This window comes from Alosa alosa, chromosome 19 (genome assembly GCF_017589495.1).
Source record: "Alosa alosa isolate M-15738 ecotype Scorff River chromosome 19, AALO_Geno_1.1, whole genome shotgun sequence".
Classification (NCBI taxonomy): Eukaryota; Metazoa; Chordata; class Actinopteri; order Clupeiformes; family Clupeidae; genus Alosa; species Alosa alosa.
The window spans coordinates 2,058,336-2,079,705 of record NC_063207.1 but is presented as its reverse complement, the minus strand read 5'-3'; the positions used below and the strand labels follow the sequence as shown (position 1 = coordinate 2,079,705).

At 44.7% G+C, this 21,370-nt stretch overlaps 1 protein-coding gene across 3 annotated transcripts; it reads left to right on the top strand.

The window, feature by feature from the left end:
- The first annotated feature begins 13,516 nt into the window (after nucleotides 1-13,516).
- Nucleotides 13,517-21,043, top strand: sdhc (succinate dehydrogenase complex, subunit C, integral membrane protein). Of its 3 annotated transcripts, XM_048227811.1 has the most exons (6): nucleotides 13,517-13,698; nucleotides 16,960-17,019; nucleotides 17,339-17,440; nucleotides 17,887-17,948; nucleotides 19,304-19,467; nucleotides 20,855-21,043. In XM_048227811.1, the coding sequence occupies exons 1-6, from the start codon at nucleotides 13,682-13,684 to the stop codon at nucleotides 20,957-20,959; spliced, it is 510 nt and encodes a 169-aa protein (XP_048083768.1). In that variant the 5' UTR covers nucleotides 13,517-13,681; the 3' UTR covers nucleotides 20,960-21,043. The 3 variants fall into 3 exon arrangements, with proteins under 3 accessions (XP_048083768.1, XP_048083769.1, XP_048083770.1); XM_048227812.1 differs by lacking the exons at nucleotides 13,517-13,698; nucleotides 16,960-17,019; nucleotides 17,339-17,440 and adding an exon at nucleotides 17,489-17,522; XM_048227813.1 differs by lacking the exons at nucleotides 13,517-13,698; nucleotides 16,960-17,019; nucleotides 17,339-17,440 and adding an exon at nucleotides 17,490-17,574.
- The last annotated feature ends 327 nt before the right edge of the window (nucleotides 21,044-21,370 follow it).

Genomic DNA, 21,370 nt, shown 5'->3' with positions numbered 1-21,370 from the left:
AATGTGTGTATAGAGTTGTTAGTAGGGCTTAACAGAATGATTGATGGCAGAGTTGCAACGGTTTGGAATTCCCTGCTACTTGAAAAACAAATAAGATAATGTTGGTGTTGGCTAACAGTGTGACATGAGTTAAGCTTTTATTAAGTTGGCAAAAGTTTGAACTAGCCAAATAGCTCGGCTGGGAAACGATGGGACTCAGCGCTGTCCTGTTGCGTGCAGAGGGAATTTTAAAGACAACCGATTATCCTGCTCCTCGGACTTAGCACTGCGACGGTGAGTGCCCAGATCCTACATTTTTAATGTGGGTCTGGCTCGTCAGGCTAATATTTTCCATGACATAGTCCAAATTTTCATTTTCATTTTACATTTGATATGTTGTATATGTAGCCTAGAAATCTAGACGCACCCTAGCTGGCAGCAAATTAATTTGCTCAGCCTGTACGCCTAGTATCAAACCATAGGGATTTCTATTTGCTGACGCTTCATGGGCGCCATCCAATCACAGCACTCTATTTTGTTAGAGAGTCTTAAGGGCGGGCTTAACAGGATGACGACACAGTCCCACGACCCGGTGAACAACAAGGAAGGTGGCTATGGCTTAACTAAGAGCCGGTTGTTTGAATCGGTGTTACGCGTCAACTTTGGAGGAGTTGGACTTGTGCTTTTCTTTGAAAGTTGAGCAAGACAATGCTCTAATGAAATCTCTAATAGCTACCTAGTGAGGGGAAATTAAATCTCTCATAGCTACCTAGTGAGGGGAAATGACATCTCTCATAGCTAATCTCTCATAGCTACCTAGTGAGAGGCCTGGCCATGGTGAGTGGCGCAGAGCTTGTCTATTCTGAGGCGGTAACATGTTTTAACGCAGGACAGATACATTGTGCACATGTTCCCATGGTGATGACATGAAAACAGTCTTGCATGACGACTCACGGGTAGCCTATGTGTTATTTTACCAATAGAAACCAATAGAAAGCGTCTTTTTTATGTTCCATTTATGTAACCTATCAGACGTGTTTAATTTTTGGAAGAGGAAAAAAATGCTTCAGATGAAATAATTTGGCGGAGCCCCTGCAGTACCTAGGGGGCGAGAACCCCCTGAAGACCACTGCCCTAGACCACTGACCTAGACCACTGCCCTAGACCACTGACCTAGACCACTGCCCTAGACCACTGCCAGAGAGAGAGAGAGACAGAGAGAGAGAGAACATCTAATGGAGACTAGATGATTCCTCGCAGAGCAAATCAAAGTGGCTAAACCATACATAACATAGGCTATAGTACTCATAATGAGGGTCATATCAGCTAAATGATTGTGTGTGTGTCACCACATCTTCTTTCTGTGAGATATCTCCTGTGTGTGTGTGTGTGTGTATGTGTGAGTGACCACGTATTCTTGGTTGTCTTGATTCTGCAGGCTGGGTGGAGATGGAATCATACTATTAAACCAAATCAACACATCGTCCCTCCTTCAGTGTGCTGCTGTGTAGAGCAGGGCCAGCGTATTTCTGTGGGTACATCTCTGAGAGTGTGTGTGTGTGTGTGTGTGTGTGAGAGAGAGTGAGAGAGAGAGAGAGAGGCTTGCAGAGTAGCAACACCAAAACAGACCCAGACCTGCTCTTGAGATGATCCAGAGGCTTCCCTGTGTGTGTTTGTGTGTGTGTGTGTGTGTGTGGTCTTGGTCCAGAAGGCTCCCATAACATTTGGGGAAAATGAGGGAATACAGTTTTGAATTAATTAATTAATTAATGGATGTGTGATGGATGGAGTGAAAAAAATGAGTGAGTGAGTGAGTGAGTGAGTGAGTGTGTGGATGAGTGAGTGAGTGAGTGAGTGTGTGGATGAGTGAGTGAGTGTGTGGATGAGTGAGTGAGTGAGTGAGTGTGTGAATGAGTGAGTGAGTGAGTGAGTGTGTGAGTGAGTGAGTGTGTGAGTGAGTGAGTGTGTGAGTGAGTGGATGAATGAGTGAGTAAGGGAATGAGTCAGGAGGTCTGCCTTGACTGGTAAATACTGAATGCTGCTGCCATGCTCAGTCATGTGACACGTGTATGGAACCATTTGATTTGAAATGTGTGCAGCAAGGGCCTACATATCAATGAGCTGTATTTGTGAAAATAAAGAATTAAGACAATTATTATTTTGTGTTTGGGCCTGTCTTTTGTAATGATGTTAAAGAATGACTATGAGCAGTGGTGTGCACAGAGGGGACGCCAGACAAGGGCGGGGGCACCTGCCCATACGACATGGGATTACAAGGTTATGATGTGTCAAGGGCACCTACGCCATGACATGGGATTACAAGGTCATGATGTGTCAAGGGCACCTACCGCACGACATGGGATTACAAGGTCATGATGTGTCAAGGGCACCTACCGCACGACATGGGATTACAAGGTCATGATGTGTCCAGGGCACCTACGCCATGACATGGGATTACCAGGTCATGATGTGTCCAGGGCACCTACAACACACGACATGGGATTACCAGGTCATGATGTGTCCAGGGCACCTACAACACAGGACATGGGATTACAAGGTCATGATGTCCAGGGCACCTACAACACAGGACATGGGATTACCAGGTCATGATGTGTCCAGGGCACCTACAACACAGTGACATGGGATTACCAGGTCATGATGTGTCCAGGGCACCTACAACACAGGACATGGGATTACCAGGTCATGATGTGTCCAGGGCACCTACAACACAGGACATGGGATTACCAGGTCATGATGTGTCCAGGGCACCTACAACACAGGACATGGGATTACCAGGTCATGATGTGTCCAGGGCACCTACAACACAGGACATGGGATTACCAGGTCATGATGTGTCCAGGGCACCTACAACACAGGACATGGGATTACCAGGTCATGATGTGTCCAGGGCACCTACAACACAGGACATGGGATTACCAGGTCATGATGTGTCCAGGGCACCTACAACACAGGACATGGGATTACCAGGTCATGATGTGTCCAGGGCACCTACAACACAGGACATGGGATTACCAGGTCATGATGTGTCCAGGGGCACCTACAACACAGGACATGGGATTACCAGGTCATGATGTGTCCAGGGCACCTACAACACAGGACATGGGATTACCAGGTCATGATGTGTCCAGGGCACCTACAACACAGGACATGGGATTACCAGGTCAGGATGTGTCCAGGGCACCTACAACACAGGACATGGGATTACCAGGTCATGATGTGTCCAGGGCACCTACAACACAGGACATGGGATTACCAGGTCAGGATGTGTCCAGGGCACCTACAACACAGGACATGGGATTACCAGGTCAGGATGTCCAGGGCACCTACAACACAGGACATGGGATTACCAGGTCAGGATGTGTCCAGGGCACCTACAACACAGGACATGGGATTACCAGGTCATGATGTGTCCAGGGCACCTACAACACAGGACATGGGATTACCAGGTCATGATGTGTCCAGGGCACCTACAACACAGGACATGGGATTACCAGGTCAGGATGTGTCCAGGGCACCTACAACACAGGACATGGGATTACCAGGTCAGGATGTCCAGGGCACCTACAACACAGGACATGGGATTACCAGGTCATGATGTGTCCAGGGCACCTACAACACAGGGACATGGGATTACCAGGTCATGATGTGTCCAGGGGCACCTACAACACAGGACATGGGATTACCAGGTCATGATGTGTCCAGGGCACCTACAACACAGGACATGGGATTACCAGGTCATGATGTGTCCAGGGCACCTACAACACAGGACATGGGATTACCAGGTCATGATGTGTCCAGGGCACCTACAACACAGGACATGGGATTACCAGGTCATGATGTGTCCAGGGCACCTACAACACAGGACATGGGATTACCAGGTCAGGATGTGTCCAGGGCACCTACAACACAGGACATGGGATTACCAGGTCATGATGTGTCCAGGGCACCTACAACACAGGACATGGGATTACCAGGTCATGATGTGTCCAGGGCACCTACAACACAGGACATGGGATTACCAGGTCATGATGTGTCCAGGGCACCTACAACACAGGACATGGGATTACCAGGTCATGATGTGTCCAGGGCACCTACAACACAGGACATGGGATTACAAGGTCATGATGTGTCCAGGGCACCTACAACACAGGACATGGGATTACAAGGTCAGGATGTGTCCAGGGCACCTACAACACAGGACATGGGATTACCAGGTCATGATGTGTCCAGGGCACCTACAACACAGGACATGGGATTACCAGGTCATGATGTGTCCAGGGCACCTACAACACAGGACATGGGATTACCAGGTCATGATGTGTCCAGGGCACCTACAACACAGGACATGGGATTACCAGGTCATGATGTGTCCAGGGCACCTACAACACAGGACATGGGATTACCAGGTCAGGATGTGTCCAGGGCACCTACAACACAGGACATGGGATTACCAGGTCATGATGTGTCCAGGGCACCTACAACACAGGACATGGGATTACCAGGTCATGATGTGTCCAGGGCACCTACAACACAGGACATGGGATTACCAGGTCATGATGTGTCCAGATCACCTACAACACAGGACATGGGATTACCAGGTCATGATGTGTCCAGGGCACCTACAACACAGGACATGGGATTACCAGGTCATGATGTGTCCAGGGCACCTACAACACAGGACATGGAGGGCACCTACAACACAGGACATGGGATTACCAAGGTTATGATGTGTCAAGGGCACCTACGCCATGACATGGGATTACAAGGTCATGATGTGTCCAGGGCACCTACAACACAGGACACATCCTGGTGGGCACATTGGTAGGGAAAAAAACGAAACCACAAACTGGTGTGGTGCGGGTCACTTCCTGTCATTCAGTGAATGCATGGAGAGTGCAGACAGACAGAGCTTGACCCTAGCAGGCCATCAAAAGGCCCATTAAGTCTACAAATCTCAATGATTTCATTTCACCTGTTTTCTCTTTTTACTAGGCCGTGACGAACATTGTTGGAAAAAACTAGCATTAACGTTAAAGCTACAGCTTTAATTTATTTGGAAAAATGTAATAGTCCTCATTTTGGCATTTAGACAATTGGAAGACATCCAAGAATCCAATATTACAGTACCCATTAAAAATATACTTAGGGTTGCAAAATTCCAGGAATTTTCAAAGTTGGAAACTTTCCATGGGAATTAACGGGAATATATGGGAATTAACGGGAATAAACAGGAATTAATGGGAATAAACTGGGAATTTTTAATATGGCAAGTTAGTCTATAACAGGGAACTTAATTGTAGTGGACAAAACCCCATCTTGCAGCATAATATAGTTAAAACAACCTGATTTAATGCAATTTCAGTCAAATTTCTACCCTGCACATACGTCAATCCCATGCACACAGCAATCAGCATAGGCTACTAGACATAAAGGAAACTATGGTGCTTTCATGTGGATGGGGAAAATAAATTCCCAGTGAAAACGTCATCTCATGTGGAAATAACTCGTGTGAAACTGGGAGAAGTTTGCGAACAGAGTTGCCCAGTTATGGGCTTGTCGTCACTTTTGTCCTCATTAAAATGGGTGTATGTCATTTTGCACTGTAATTAAACTGTAATGGGACAATTAATCTGTCTGATTAAGCTTGACAATTTATATATAACTTACATAATCTATAAGGTTTGGTTGGGGTTTTGTAATTTTTTTCCCCTTGTTTTACCATTTTCTGGGATTCTAACTGAACAAACCGATAGTCAGTTTATGGTTCCAACCAATTGGATTTTGTTGTTGAGTGGCGTGGTGTATCTTGGGCAGTTCAGTAGTTTCAGTGTTGCTGTCTTAGCACGCTAAGTGGGGGTCCGCATAGGCAGAGAATGGGATTCCTGCTAGCATGGTAGCTAGCTTTGTATGCTAAGCTAAGTGAAAATATGAACAAACACATCATATTGGTTATTATGAAACAAAATGTTAATGTTTGTATATGAAAAAGTAGGAATTACCAATAATTCCCAGTTAAATTCCTGTAAATTCCCATTAATTTCCATAATTTCCTTTAATTCCATGAAAGTTTCCAATTTGGAATATTTCCAAAATTCCCCAGCTTAACTTCCCATGGAAAGTTTCCAGTAAATTTCCGGAAATTTACCGGAAATTTTCCGCCCCTTTGCAACCCTAAATATACTGTATATATGACAGCATTTTTTATTTTCAATTTTAGGGTGGGAACCAAAACTGGAAATGTTAAAATACTGTTTCTGTTCTGAACAAACCAATTGGGGGGGTGTGTGTGTGAGAGAGAGAGAGAGAGAGAGAGGGGTGAGGGTCTGCAGTCACATGACTGCTTGGTGTGTGTGTGTGTGTGTGAGAGAGAGAGAGGTGAGGGTCTGCAGTCACATGACTGCTTGGGGTGTGTGTGTGTGTGAGTGTGAGAGAGAGAGAGAGAGAGAGAGAGAGAGAGAGAGAGGGGTGAGGGTCTGCAGTGACATGAGTGCTTGTGTTGTTATGGCAACACCACATGCCCTGGCCTACAGTGCCTTTTGAAAATGACAAAGTAGGCCCCTACATCAGACAAAGTTGGGACGTTGTGTAAAATGTGAATAAAACAGAATGTAATAATCTGCAAATCTCTCAAACTCATATTTAGTTGCAAAAAGGACACAGACAACATATCAAAAGTTGAAAATGACTAATTTTACTATTTCATGGAAAATATATGTTAATATTGAATTTGATACAGCTACATGCTTCAAAAAAAGTTGGGACAGAGACAACAAAATGCTGGAAAAGTTGTGTAATGATAAATAAAACAAAAGAAGGAATGTTTCAAAACTAATTAGGGTAACTGGCAACACAATTGGGTATGAAAAATAGCATCCCAGAGAGGCAGGGTCTCTTAGAAGTAAAGATGTAGGGGTATTCATCACTCTGTGTAAACCTGTGTGCACAAATGATGAAACAATGTAATTTTAATGCTTCTTAACATGAAATTGTGACGTATATAGGGAGTTCATCATCTACGGGACATAATTATTAAAACATTCAGAGAATCCAGAGAAATCTTTGCAAACAAGGGATAGAGCTGAAAAACACATTGGATGGCCGTTGTCTTCTGGACCTCAGATGGCACTGCATCAACACCAGACCTGTTTCCACACCTGCATTGTATGGGCTCAGGAAAACCTCTGATAACCATTGTCTATGTGCACAGTTTGATACTCAATGCAAAAACTGCAGCTAAAATTGTAACAGCCAAAACAGTCAAAATTGTATTGAGACATGATACAGAAATACCACGGTCTTATCTGGGCTTGAGCTTGTTTAAAATGAACTGAGGTAACATGGATAAAGGTGATGGTTAGACCAATCAAAATGCACCCTTCTGTTTGGAAATCATAGACTCATCTGAGGGCCTATTCACTAAGAACTAACTAACATGACTAACCCCTTATTGTTGAGCAACTGAAATCCTATTTCAGGCAGTAATGGGACAACATTCAATTCTCAAAACTCTAGCAACTGGTCTCCTCAGTTCCTAAACATTTACAGAATTGTGTTAAATGAAGAGGTGAAGCAGCACAGTGGTAAACATTCCCTATCCCAGCTTTTTTTTAAACATGTTGCTGGCATTAAATTCAAAATTAACATATATTTTCCTAGCCTAGAAATCTAGATGCACCCTAGCTGCAGCAAATTACATTTGCTGCCAGGGCTAGTCTAGCAATACTCCGTTGGCTTGTGAGCTCGAAAATTAAACTTCTATCAGGCCAATCAAATCGTGTATAGAGTTGTTAGGCGGGCTTAACAGAATGATTGATGGCAGAGTTGCAACGGTTTGGAATTCCCTGCTACTTGAAAACAAATAAGATAATGTTGGTGTTGGCGAACAGTGTGACATGAGTTAAGCTTTTATTAAGTTGGCAAAAGTTTGAACTAGCCAAATAGCTCCGCTGGTGGGAAACGCATGGGACTCAGCGCTGTCCTGTTGCGTGCAGAGGGAATTTGAAAGACAACCGATTATCCCGCTCCTCGGACTTAGCACTGCAAATGGTGAGTGCCCAGATCCTACATTTTAATGTGGGTCTGGCTCGTCAGGCTAATATTTTCCATGACATAGTCCAAATTTTCATTTTCATTTACATTTGATATGTTGTATATGTAGCCTAGAAATCTAGACGCACCCTAGCGGCAGCAAATTAATTTGCTCAGCCTGTACGTCTAGTATCAAACCATAGGGATTTCTATTTGCTGACGCCATGGACGTCATCCAATCACAGCACTCTATTTTGTTAGAGAGTCTTAAGGCGGGCTTAACAGGATGACGACAGTCCTACGACGGTGAACAACAAGGAAGGTGGCTATGGCGAACGAAGAGCGGTTGTTTGAATCGGTGTTGGCGTCAACTTTGGAGGAGTTGGACTTGTGCTTTTCTTTGAAAGTTGAGCAAGACAATGCAAGGCCGTAGCCATGATGTCAACATTGGGGGGGACCAAATCTGTGGTGCGGTGTGAATTTCAATAACAGAATTTCAATACATTTCCTGCCATGCAAAAATATTATTAAAATCACAAACAAGTTATTAGTTAAGTCAGTCAATTAGGATATACCAAACCTCCCCTGTTAAGATAGGGGGGCCCGGGGGCATACTTCCCCGGAAGACTTTTAAAAAAAAAAGAAATTACCCTTTATATTATGACGACTTGTGAGTTTTGTGGAAATAGAAGAGAAGGGCAGAGAAGCAACTTTACACAGTCTTAGGCTTCAGGGCCCCCTGAGCTCTTGGGCCCAGTAGGCCCATTCAATAATCCATCCCTGGATATAGACCTGTGGTATGACTCCATTTGTCTCCAAAATGTATATTTTAAAAGAAAATACTTTGATTACCTTTATATTACACTGAATGCTTACCCATAGGTTTGGACCTAGCCCAATCATATTTTGTATTTTGATTTTATTATTCTGGCGGCTAATCACACAATTTTAAGGTTGTTTGAAAGGGATGGGATTCAATATAGGCTACTAAGACAGGTCCCTCTTCTGTCTGACTCACGTCAAGTTACCCTATGCATTATAGGCTGGTTTCTGACAGAAATTACGTTTTGTGTTAAAATGTAGAAACACAGCCTTTATTTGGTGAATGGAGGTGGAAATTCCTTTCTTTGGTTAATGTCCGCGATTCACATGAACTGTAGGCTATCACCGCCACTGTAAAAGTTTTTTCTTTTGTGCCGTCGTCGCCACATTTGAGTGCTACGTTTTGCCTGCATGGATGCGCGATTGAGAGCGCATCTAAATGTAACATGCAAGATGCAACAGCCATTTCTAAGATGCTTATAAACCGGTTCATTTCTGACATTACTACTAGCATATGAATGCATTATTTATGTTGTAAGACATGTGAAAGAAATGAATGACACAGGCACGCACAAATTCAAATAAAAGGACAAGTTTCACTTTCGCTATCATTGCGAGAAAATAGGCTACAATATGGAAAATGCTTCAAAGTTACCTTTGAGTCTGATCAGCTTCAAAAATGAATGGGGTTTCCTTAGGCAGTGCTACACCTTTCCAACAAGTTTTGTGAGAATTGTACCGGTATCTTTTGCGATATGTTTGACAGCCTGCACCGCAGCAGGGTGCAGGAAGCTTTTGATAGCGCACGCCTCCAGGACAAACCACTCACAGTGTACTCTCTGAAACCATAAATAGGTCACTAATTTGTGTGTTATTTACGTTTGGTTGCATTTCAGATGGCGGGACTTGTTGGTTTCCTGTAATAGCCTATAGCGTTTTTTCTTTATTTTTTTGTATGTCCGAATATTGGGGGGGACATTTTGGTCACATCTGAATATTAAGTCTATGGTGACTATGGCCCTGAATGCACTTAAGTCATTAGGCGTGTTCGACTTGAGGCAGGTCTGAATTGGTCTGGCTTTCTACGTAAACGTGATCTTCAGAGGCTAGCCGGGAGGAGCTACAACAGAGGGCAGCTCATCCCGGACAGACAGGCTACAGTCTGCCTGACGTGACTCGCGGGAGACATCGCGGAATTTTGTTTGCAATAAATACAGCAGAACTTTAATTCTTACTCATTAATAATAAATGAGCATGATGGCATGATGACTGACGAAATCAATTCTTATGAATTGATGAAATAAACCACTGTTGTCATACAGTTAACAGGCCTGCTTTGTAGCACATACATTCAATATCAAGTGTTTTCCCTATATGTGTGTCTATCTATTTAACCAACAGCAGAAAATAACAGAATATCAAACGTTTTCAGTAGGCTAGCCTACCATTGTTGCAGAAATCACATTATAAGAAGGTATCCCTTAGATTTCTGTTTATTTTCGCATATTCCAACATAAGGAAGCAGCATGAGCCTCCGTCATAATCGTCATGAGAACATTCCTCCCAAATGGCCCTATCCGTCTTTGAACTGGCGTCATGAGGGCGTGTTTTAGCTTCGTGCAGCTCGTGGAAGGCAACTGCAAGATCTGTCTGCAGGCTAAGACTCCCTTGATATTTTAAGGTCATGTGACATGGTGTCACGGTGGTAAGTCCCTCCCGGCTGACAGAAGTCGGACAGAATTTCTAACCAGCAAGCATTGCGTCCATCCCAGTATGCATTGTGTTCAACCCAGCATGCATCACATCAAGTCAGATCTGCACAGATCTGCCGCAAGTCGAACACGCCTATTCCTTTCGAAGAAGGATGTATTTGCCGTTTTGCCAACCGGATACGGATATGGTCTAGGCGCTGGCCTATTGCATGCCTAGGCAGTTTGAAAGACAATTCTAATACCAAAAATGTTTGAAAGACAATTCTAATACCAAATTTAATTGGTATTGTTTTCAGTATGAAGAGACTTACCTAGCACTTTCTCGTTAAATCATATGAGTTTATCCTATTGTAAGTGCACCTACCACATATTCTCCAATGCAGTTGCATCCATTAGGAAACATCTCTAAATTGATGCAAGTATGGACGCCTACTTCACTGCATCACATTTTATCCACTAGAGGAGCACCTACTGTATGTTGGCACTTCTTTCTCACATGTAATTTATAGGGCTGCATTCCACTGCATTCTGTACTGGAAATGACACCCTTCGGAACACTGCATGTAGGGGGCAGCATAGAGGGCACTCAATAATGGCACCCTTTATGGCACCCTCTATGGCACCCTTTTACAATGGAAGGGCACACACATGACAGACCATTTGAATGGGCAGCTTTTATAGGATGTTGCTTTACGTTTACAACACTAGACCGCTGCTCTTCACCCTGCTGACGCATGACTGCACTGCAACCTACAGCAACAATCACATAGTGAAATTTGCTGACGACACAACTCTGGTGGGTCTCATCACCAAGGGCGGCGAGACTCAATACAGGTTGGAGGTCGACCATCTGACCACGTGGTGCAGGGACAACAACCTCCTGCTGAGCGTCAGCAAGACCAAAGAGATTGTTGTTGACTTCCGGAGAGGTCACACCCAACACCTGCCACTGACCATCGACGGTGCTGTGGTGGGAGAGCGAGCAGCACCAAATTCCTGGGGTGCACATCAGTGAAGACCTCTCCTGGACCACCAACACTGCATCACTGGCGAAGAGAGCTCAGCGCCGCCTGTACTTCCTCGCGGAAACTCAGGCGCAGCAAGTGCTCCACCAGCCATCATGACCACATTCTACCGAGGCACCATTGAGAGCATCCTCTCCAGCTGTATCGCTGTGTGGGGCAGAAGCTGCACTGAATACAACAGGAAAGCCCTGCAGCATAGTGAACACAGCTGGAAGGATCATTGGTGCTTCACTCCCCTCCCTGAAGGACATTTACACCACCCACCTCACCCGCAAGGCGACCAAAATTGTGAGTGATGCAAGTCACCCGCCACAATCTGTTTGATCTACTGCCCTCTGGGAAGAGGTACAGAAGCCTCTTGGCTCCCACTACCAGACTCACCAACAGCTTCATACACCAAGCTGTAAGGATGCTGAACTCTCTCCCTCCTCTCCCCCCTCCACCCTCAGCTACATAACATCCTGGACATTGGACCCACAATGGCCGCCTGCACTACTCCACTTGCACACTTGAACACTTGCACACTTGTACACTTTACAACTTGGTGTTGTTGTCCTGAAAACACAACACTTCTGCTGCTCTTACATAACTTGCACCACTATGCCACTTTCTTTATTACTTAGGTCAAACAGAACTACCCAAGCCTTTTATTGGCCTGACTTTGCACTAGTATTTTATTGACTGTCTATGCACAATTTCAACCAAATTTTGCTGCTCTTATTTTTTCATTATTATATGTGCCCTCTTATTTACTTACTTTTTTGTTTACTTGAATGTTATGTTTGTCTGTGGACTTAAATTGGTAAAATATGTCTTGTCTTCACCGTGGGATAGTGAGAAACGTAATTTCGATCTCTTTGTATGTCTGGAACATGTGAAGAAATTGACAATAAAGCTGACTTTGACTTTGACTTAGAAGGGCACTCATTAAGACATGTTCTTCAAACGTATTGTTTGAAGTGGCACTCTAGAGGGCTCTGAAACATAAAGGCTAGCCGATAGGACACTTATATGGGCACTGAAACATGTTTTTCCTGTAAAGGCTACTTATGAGGGCACTTGGGAACATGTTTTTCCTGTAAAGGCTACTTATGAGGGCACTTGGGGGGGGGGGTAATAGTCTCGGCCAGTGATTGTCAAAGCGTGGAAATGGACAGGTGAGGCACACGAGGAACAGGAGAAAATTTGTTCATTTTAGCCTATCTTTAATAATTAATATTTGTATATATTATATTATATTATATTATATGTATATATTACATTGTGATACATAGATTCAAAACAAAATAGCCACACACAAACATAAGAGTCATAAACATATATACATATATATATATATAGTTTTTTTTTTATATTACCTTGCCTACTCTCTTATATGTCCATATTTATTTTATGCTTGTCTCTAGACTTTATTCTTGCACTGTTGGACTTACTCATTTGCACCATCACCATGACACTCACTCACAGAGAGCACCTTACCTAACTATGCACAGAGAATCACAGGCTCAGTCCCTGCCTCAGTCATTGCAAGCGCCTCTTGATTAATCACCCACTAGTGGATACTGTTTTTAGAATTGGTTTAGATTAAGTGTTATTTAGTATAATTTGTATTTTAGTATATTCTTTATCTTCTACTGTCCTTATTGCTTTAAGTTGTGTTTTTATATTATATATGTTTAATTACTTTTAAATTGAATGTGTGTGTGATGTCTGTATGCTACTGAGACCTTGAATTTCCCCTTGGGGATCAATAAAGTATCTATCTATCTATCTAAGTAATCCTAGGCCTATTTTAACGTTACCATTTTGCCGGTTGATGGGGGTCAGGTGGGGCTTGAAAATTCCCCACCTCCACCTGCTACCATTTTGACAGATTTTCCCATAAAGCATTTCGCTGTCCACGCTGAGCAAAGACCTTCCAAGCTTACAAACCAATTAACGGTGGTCAGTGGTCAGTTCAGCAACAGTAAAGAAATTCATAAATCAAGACCATTTTCAAATCCGTTTACCTTCTGAAGATGGCCGCCAAAATAGACGAATTATAAATATTTCGTCATAACCGGTGTACAACTTCCTGTCTTCAAATTGCAAAACATGGCGTTGCTTTTAAGGTCAGTGCACTTCTCCTCTGTTTCAAGTCCTTTTTGAGCATAAATTCAAGAGCATTGACGTAATGTTCATTATTAGTTATTTCTTTTCCTTAGTTGTATGGGTTTAATGGTGCGTTAATCTCACACATTCCATCTTGTGATGTTTACCTTTGACATAGCAAGACGCCGACTAGCTGCTAGCCCAAATGCTAAGAAGACAAGTCTATGCCAGTCTGTGATTCCTAGCGTTAGTTAATGGGCACCTTTGGGACATCCAAACGAAATGGTATCCTTATTTTACTGCTGATAATATAGTCTTTCATAGTTCAGTTTAAAAGAGATGCTGTATGTGCAGCAGAGATAATGTTTACATAACGTGATGTGTGATGAAGCTAACAGCTGAGTGTGTTAACAGTCAACGTTACTGGAAAACTCAACTATTTGCAAGCATGGTAACGTTACAGGCTAATATCAATGTCAAGTTGTCAACGTGAGTTGAGGTTAATGTTATCAGCTAAATAGCATGAAAATCGTCTAATGGACGTTGTAGTCGCTTTCAGTCTTGTGGTTATTGAAAAATAGATGGTTATATTGACCCAAGTCATAACCAACTGTCTTGTCTAGCCAATACATTAATTGAAAGTTTCTGTCTTCGATGCTGTCCTAACCGGATTCTCAAGGCTAACGTCAGTATGATGGGGAATACATACCTAAATACATTCAAGCATACAAGACGGCTTTATAATTGTATTTTGAAAGTTCAGTGGGTTTGGAGCATATCATCTCATGACATTAGTGCGACCTCTATTCTAGAACAGTTCTATTCTCAGGATAGTATCTGACAATGCTATATGATGGTGATATATAATGCTAACTGATTAATGTGTAATGTGACTTGTATGTCATGTCTGTGTCTTCTGAATGGACCTTGAGTCTGGCAATAAAAGTTCATCATGATGATGATGATGATGATGACGACTAACAGTATGGGAGGTCAATCAGGGGTCATGCATCACTTCCAACCGAACTTTGCCCGCCCGTGACATCCGGACGGGAGCTTTGATCTCAGTTTATGGTGTTGTTGAAAGCAAGTTATTAACACGTCTTGACTATTCTGTGCGATGTCTGTACTCTTAACCGTTTAGCCGCCAGGGTTTAAAAAAACCAACACTGGATTTTGACATTTACTTTTCAAGAGGCCATGGCTTGAAAGTGGTCAGAGATAAAGTCCTACTGTAAATGTGAAAATCATTCAGTATGATCAAAAGTTTATGAAGGGGGTACGTTTACTCATCTAATTTGCATATTATGACGTCACTAAAGTAAATAAAGTAGGCTAATAAATCTGTCTCAGGTGACTTTGTAGTTCTTCAGAGCCCTGTTTTTACTCTCCCTGCTGTCTTTACCACGTCCATTACAGACACTAGCATCACGTCTACCACTGCCACCTCCAGCTATGTTGGGCAAAGGGTCGAAATAAAGACTGTATGCTTAGTGGACACTGCTGTGCAAATGCAAAGACACACCTCCATTCATACGCATCGTGACTATAATAGATGATCGGTGTCATCCCCAAAAGTCAGGTGTTCTTCTTCAGAATTAGAATCAGAATTAGAATAGGTGAACAATCGGCTTGAATCGAAGCTCTGGATGTCTGCCATCTAGTGGTAAAGAGTACAAGGTTACGAGGTTCCGTGAATTAGTGAAACCCACACAGTGTACACACAGTGAGGTGAAGCACACACTAATCCCGGCGCAATGAGCTGCCTGCATCAACAGCGGTGCTCGGGAAGCAGTGAAGGCTTAGGTGCCTTAATGCTCAAGGGCTCTTCAGCCGTGCCTACTGGTGGGGGTTCGAAACGGCAACCCTCCGGTTACAGGTCCGACGTGCTAACCAGTAGGCCACAGCTGCCCTAAACTCAGAGTAACTCAGTGACTGGCCCTTGTAAGTCTGTGTGTGAGTCTGTGTATGAGTGGCTTTGGACAAGAGTCAGCCAAAAGAATAAGGAAAGGTGTTTACACGCGATGCTGGTGCAGTACTCAACAAACGCAACAGTCCACTGGCCCGGGGGCAAGTAGCGCAACAGTCCACTGGCCCGGGGGCAAGTAGCGCAACAGTCCACTGGCTGTAGCGCCAACAGTCCACTGGCCCGGGGCAAGTGGCGCCAACAGTCCACTGGCCGGGGCAAGAAGCGCCAACAGTCCACTGGCCCGGGGCAAGTGGCGCCAACAGTCCACTGGCCGGGGCAAGTAAGCGCCAACAGTCCACTGGCCCGGGGGCAAGTAGCGCAACAGTCCACTGGCCCGGGGGCAAGTAGCGCAACAGTCCACTGGCCCGGGGGCAAGTAGCGCAACAGTCCACTGGCCCGGGGGCAAGTAGCGCAACAGTCCACTGGCCCGGGGCAAGTAGCGCAACAGTCCACTGGCCCGGGGGCAAGTAGAAGAGCATGTCGGGGAAGTTGGAGTCCAGAGTTTTCTGCCAGCGCTAACTAGCTACGCATGTGATAACCCTAACTGGCTACGCATGTGATAACGCTAACTAGCTACGCATGTGCTAGCGCTAACTGGCTACGCATGTGATAACGCTAACTAGCTACGCATGTGATAACGCTAACTGGCTACGCATGTGAGGCTACTAGGGATGCAGCGCTAACTGGCTACGCATGTGAGGCTACTAGGGATGCAGCGCTAACTAGCTACTCATGTGAGGCTACTAGCAAAGTCCTTTTAGGCAAGTCCCTCCACTCGGCGGCCATTTGACAACGCTTTTTGGGCACTCGTCGGGCATCCATTTCGGCAGAAATGCGCGTGCGCAAGGCTTCACGACACCAATCTTGCTCCAGCGGCGAGATCACAACACACGATTGGCTCAATGTATTCATATGTCGACGTTTTGCCGAGGAAGGGGTGGGATATGCGTAGACAACGGCCATATTAGCGTGACAAACTAGCCCCATGCATTTCTATGGAGGATTTTGAGTGCTGTGTCTCCACATTAGAAAGTCTCTGCTACTAGGGATATAACGCTAACTGGCTACGCATGTGAGGCTACTAGGGATGCAGCGCTAACTGGCTACGCATGTGAGGCTACTAAACTAAATAGGGAGCTCATTACAGCATAATAAATTAAGTTTTGTGCAAAAGTGAGTGGGTCCCAAGGGGCCAGTGGGGGGTCAAGTTGGACGCTGAGGCTGGAAGGATATGTTACGTTTAAGAGTGTTTGTATCAGTCAAATCCAAAAGTGTGATTCACCACATGTTTGTGTGTGTTTGTGTTTTACAGGTCGATTGCCCGACCGGGTCTCTATGTGTCCCGATCACAGTTTGGAGTCCTCTACAGACAGTGAGTCCTGCTGCTGTGTGTGTGTGTGTGTGTGTGTGTTTTAGTTATTTTGAGTGTATGTGTGTGTTTTTTGTATGTTGGGAAATTCATGTGATTGACGATAGCATTCTATCTGTAGACGATTTTATGTAGAGAATAGTGTCCTTTCTGTGTTTGTATGTGTGTGTGGGATGTGTGTGCATACAAGCCTTGGAGTTGTCTAATTAGCCACGCATGGTTGCAGTAAGTCGAGTCTATCTGTGTGCGTGTTTGTGTGTGTGTATATGTGTGTGGTATAAATTATGCAAACATCTGTTCTCTCCGATGCTCTGTTTACCAGTGCTGTTCCCATGGGAACAACAGCAAAGGAGGAGATGAATAAATTTTGGGCCAAAAACACCCGACTGAACCGGCCCATGTCTCCACACATCACCATCTACAGGTGTGTGTGTGTGTGTGTGTGTGTGTGTGTGTGTGTGTGTGTGACTTAACCGGCCCATGTCTCCACACATCACCATCTACAGGAGTGTGTGTGTGACTGAACCGGCCCATGTCTCCACACATCACCATCTACAGGTGTGTGTGTGTGTGTGTGTAAGATTGGGTGCATGTGTGCTGGTAAGTGTGTATGACATGACCATCTACAGGGTGTGTGTGTGTGTGTGTCAGATTGGGTGCATGTGTGCTGGGAAGTGTGTATGACATCACCATCTACAGGTGTGTGTGTGTGTGTGTCAGATTGGGTGCATGTGTGCTGGTAAGTGTGTATGACATCACCGTCTACAGGTGTGTGTGTGTGTGTGTGTGTGTGTGTTTTTTGATGAAACTACATTGGATCTGCATTGACATGGTAAACATGTCGACATGGTAACTTGTGTTGTCTGGCAGCTGGTCCATTCCCATGATGATGTCAATCACTCATCGAGGAACAGGAGTTGGCCTTAGTGGAGGTACACACACACACACACACACACACACACACACACACACACTCAAACTCAACTCTAATACTCCATACTGGACACAGGTTGGCGCCTGACCACTCTGTGCCTGTCACACTCTTCACTATTCTGTCAGATTAAAGGCAAAAAAGCCCAAAGAATATGGAATTAAGAATCTCTTGTTGTTATGGAATTAAGAATACACTTAAAATGGAATTAAGAATACACTTAAAATGGAATTAAGAATACACTTAAAAATGGAATTAAGAATACACTTAAAAATGCATACATGTTGACACATCTCTTGTTGTTATGGAATTAGGAATAGACTTAAAAATGCATACATGTTAACACATCTCTTGTTGCTATGGAATAAATTGAAGGTAAAAATGTGGGTGGGTCTCAAGATCACGGGTCACAAGTGGCTGTTGGAGGTGTTCAGCAGGAAGACATCACATTGCAGTGCAGGCCATGTGAACACCAGGACTAGGTTATTAGTTTATTCAGTTTACCAGGTTATTAGTTGGAACACTGATTGGTCTATGCATTATGTGAGCTGTGTTAAATGATTTTCTTACTCTGCTAGCCCAACATTACTGTTAGCATTAGCATTCACTGTGTTAAATGACTGTGGTAGGCTACAGCTATTTTGTTGACTACTGTACCATTGAGGACTATTATGAGTTCTGTCCATCATTGGTGGTAGGTACATTTACTGCAATAAAATGATGCTTATTAAATGCTGTCCCCAATTCACTTTTCATAATTTGTTTTTTAAAAAGTAATATTATCGGTTATCGTATCGGCGTCTGTCATCTCTAATAGATATGTGTACACACACACACTGTATAACCCCTGTAGTCTCCATATGTGTACACACACACACTGTATAACCCCTGTAGTCTCCATATGTGTACACACACACACACACACACTGTATAACCCCTGTAGTCTCCATATGTGTACACACACACACACACACACTGTATAACCCCTGTCGTCTCCATTGGCGTGCCCTCCCCATGTTTCTTCTCCAGTGAGTATGAATGTAATTCGCTACAGATTTATTGGCATGACAACTGTGCAACCCAGGATGCTGTTTAATGATACCACAGCACAGTCAATTATCTTCCGTCCTTCTTCCTCTGTCCACACACACACACACACACACACATTCATACAAAGGCAATAATATGCACTAATATGTCACTCACAAACACATTTGCACACACACACATAATTATATCCACACTGCTCACACACACACACACACACACTTCTATTTGTGTCCTATCTTCCACTCTTGTTCTCCTCTTCCGATCTAACATGCTCTTCTCCTTCTAACGTGTGTGTGTGCTCCTCAGGCATCTCTTTGTTTGCGGTGGCAGCCCTGGTGTTGCCAGGTAACTACCCCTACTACCTGGACCTGATCCACTCCCTGTCCTTCGGGCCCCAGTTCCTGGCTTTCTCCAAGTTCGCCCTGGCCTTCCCCGTCACTTACCACACCTGCAACGGCATTCGCCACCTGGTAAGACACACACACACACACACACACACACACACACACATACACATTCAGGTTATCATAATGTTCAACCCTTTAATGCACACACACTCACAAGCGCACACACACATACACACAAGCACACACACACACACTCACAAGCATTAATGCATTACATGACGCATTACATGCACACATGCACACAAGCACAAGCACACACACAAACGCGACATTACACTACAAGCACGCACACGCGCATAATACACACACACGCGACACACTTCACAAGCACGCATTACACACGAGCCACACTACAAGCACGCATTAACCACACGCGACATTACACACACGCACGCATTAACACGCACGCATTACACACGCGCATTACACACTCACAAGCATTATTACATGCGACGCACACACACACACACACACGACGCACAGGCACGCATTAACATCGCATACACACGCACGCATTATCGCACACGCATTGGCCACACTCACAATCACATTACACACGCACACGCACACGCATGCATTACCTCACAAGTACACACACACGCATGCACGCCGTGACGCATGCGACAAGAGACACAAACACGCCGCACGCACACACAAATGACGCCACACGCATTAATAAAACACGGGGCAGACACATTCCACACGCCGCGTTACACGCACACACGACACGCACGACACACGCTATTAGCATCGTGCGACACGACATTACCCACATTTCGCCAAGCACGCGACACACATTACACACGCTGCGCCATACACACGCATTACAAGACACACACAAGTATCACGCGACAAGACACACACATACAAGTACACACAAGCACGACACACACACGCCGCATTACACACACACGCACACACACACACACACAAGCACGACACGCACGCATTACACTTCACAAGCACACGCGACACACACGCATTACGTGACACACGCACACACCGCAGACGCACACAATACACGCACACACACATAACACACACAAGCACGCACACGCACGCACAGCACAAGACACGCGACGCATTACACTCACAACACACACGCATTAACACACGCACACACACACACACACACGCACGCGATGCCACGCAGACACGCGACGCACACACACATTAAGACACACACATTACACACACACACACACGCACACACACACAGATTTTTACGTCTCTTTTTCTCCTCCCTACCACTTCCCCATCTCTCCTTTTCTCTCTCTCTCTCTCTCTCTATCTATCTCTCTTCTCTCTTCTTCTGTCTCACTCTCTTCTCTCTTCTTCTGTCTCACTCTCTTCTCTCTTCTTCTGTCTCACTCTTTCTCTCCCTCTCCTTTCTTCACTCTCTCCATCATTCACTCTCCCTGTGTGTGTGTGTGTGTGTGTGTGTTTTCAGATGTGGGACACGGGTAAGGGCTTTAAGATCCCGGAGGTGTATCGTTCTGGCTACGTGGTGATGGCTCTGTCTGTGCTCAGCTCCATTGGTCTGGCCTGTCTGTGATCGCGAGCGGCGGTGTCTGTGCTGATGTTGATGTGTCTGTGATGATGAATAATTAAAGGAAATAAATCTCTCTATATATCTCTACTTAACCTTTCAGTGTGTGTCATCTGTTTCCATAGCGCCGGCCCTCTGCTTGACCAGTAAAATGCCCCACAACTCGTAAAACTGCTTTCCTCTTTTCACCCCAATAGTGTGTGTGTGTGTGTGTGTCTGTCTGTCTGTCTGTCTGTCTGTCTGTCTCAAGGGCTGGTCTAATAACTGTAGGCTCCGGTCTTCCGGGAATAGAGCAAGCTGCTGCTGCTGCTGGTCTCACACTCTGATGACTCTGACCATTAGCCTATCACAGACTCTGATGATGGACTCTCAACTGCATCATTTTATTGACTGAGGAACTGATTGCATGTGTGGCGG

What these genes read in the sequence shown, in the direction of transcription:
- sdhc (XM_048227811.1), top strand. An exon ending in AGGAGTTGGCCTTAGTGGAG is followed by an intron (nt 17,949 to 19,303) that starts GTACACACACAC and finishes TGTGCTCCTCAG; the next exon opens with GCATCTCTTTGTTTGCGGTG. An exon ending in GCAACGGCATTCGCCACCTG is followed by an intron (nt 19,468 to 20,854) that starts GTAAGACACACA and finishes GTGTGTTTTCAG; the next exon opens with ATGTGGGACACGGGTAAGGG.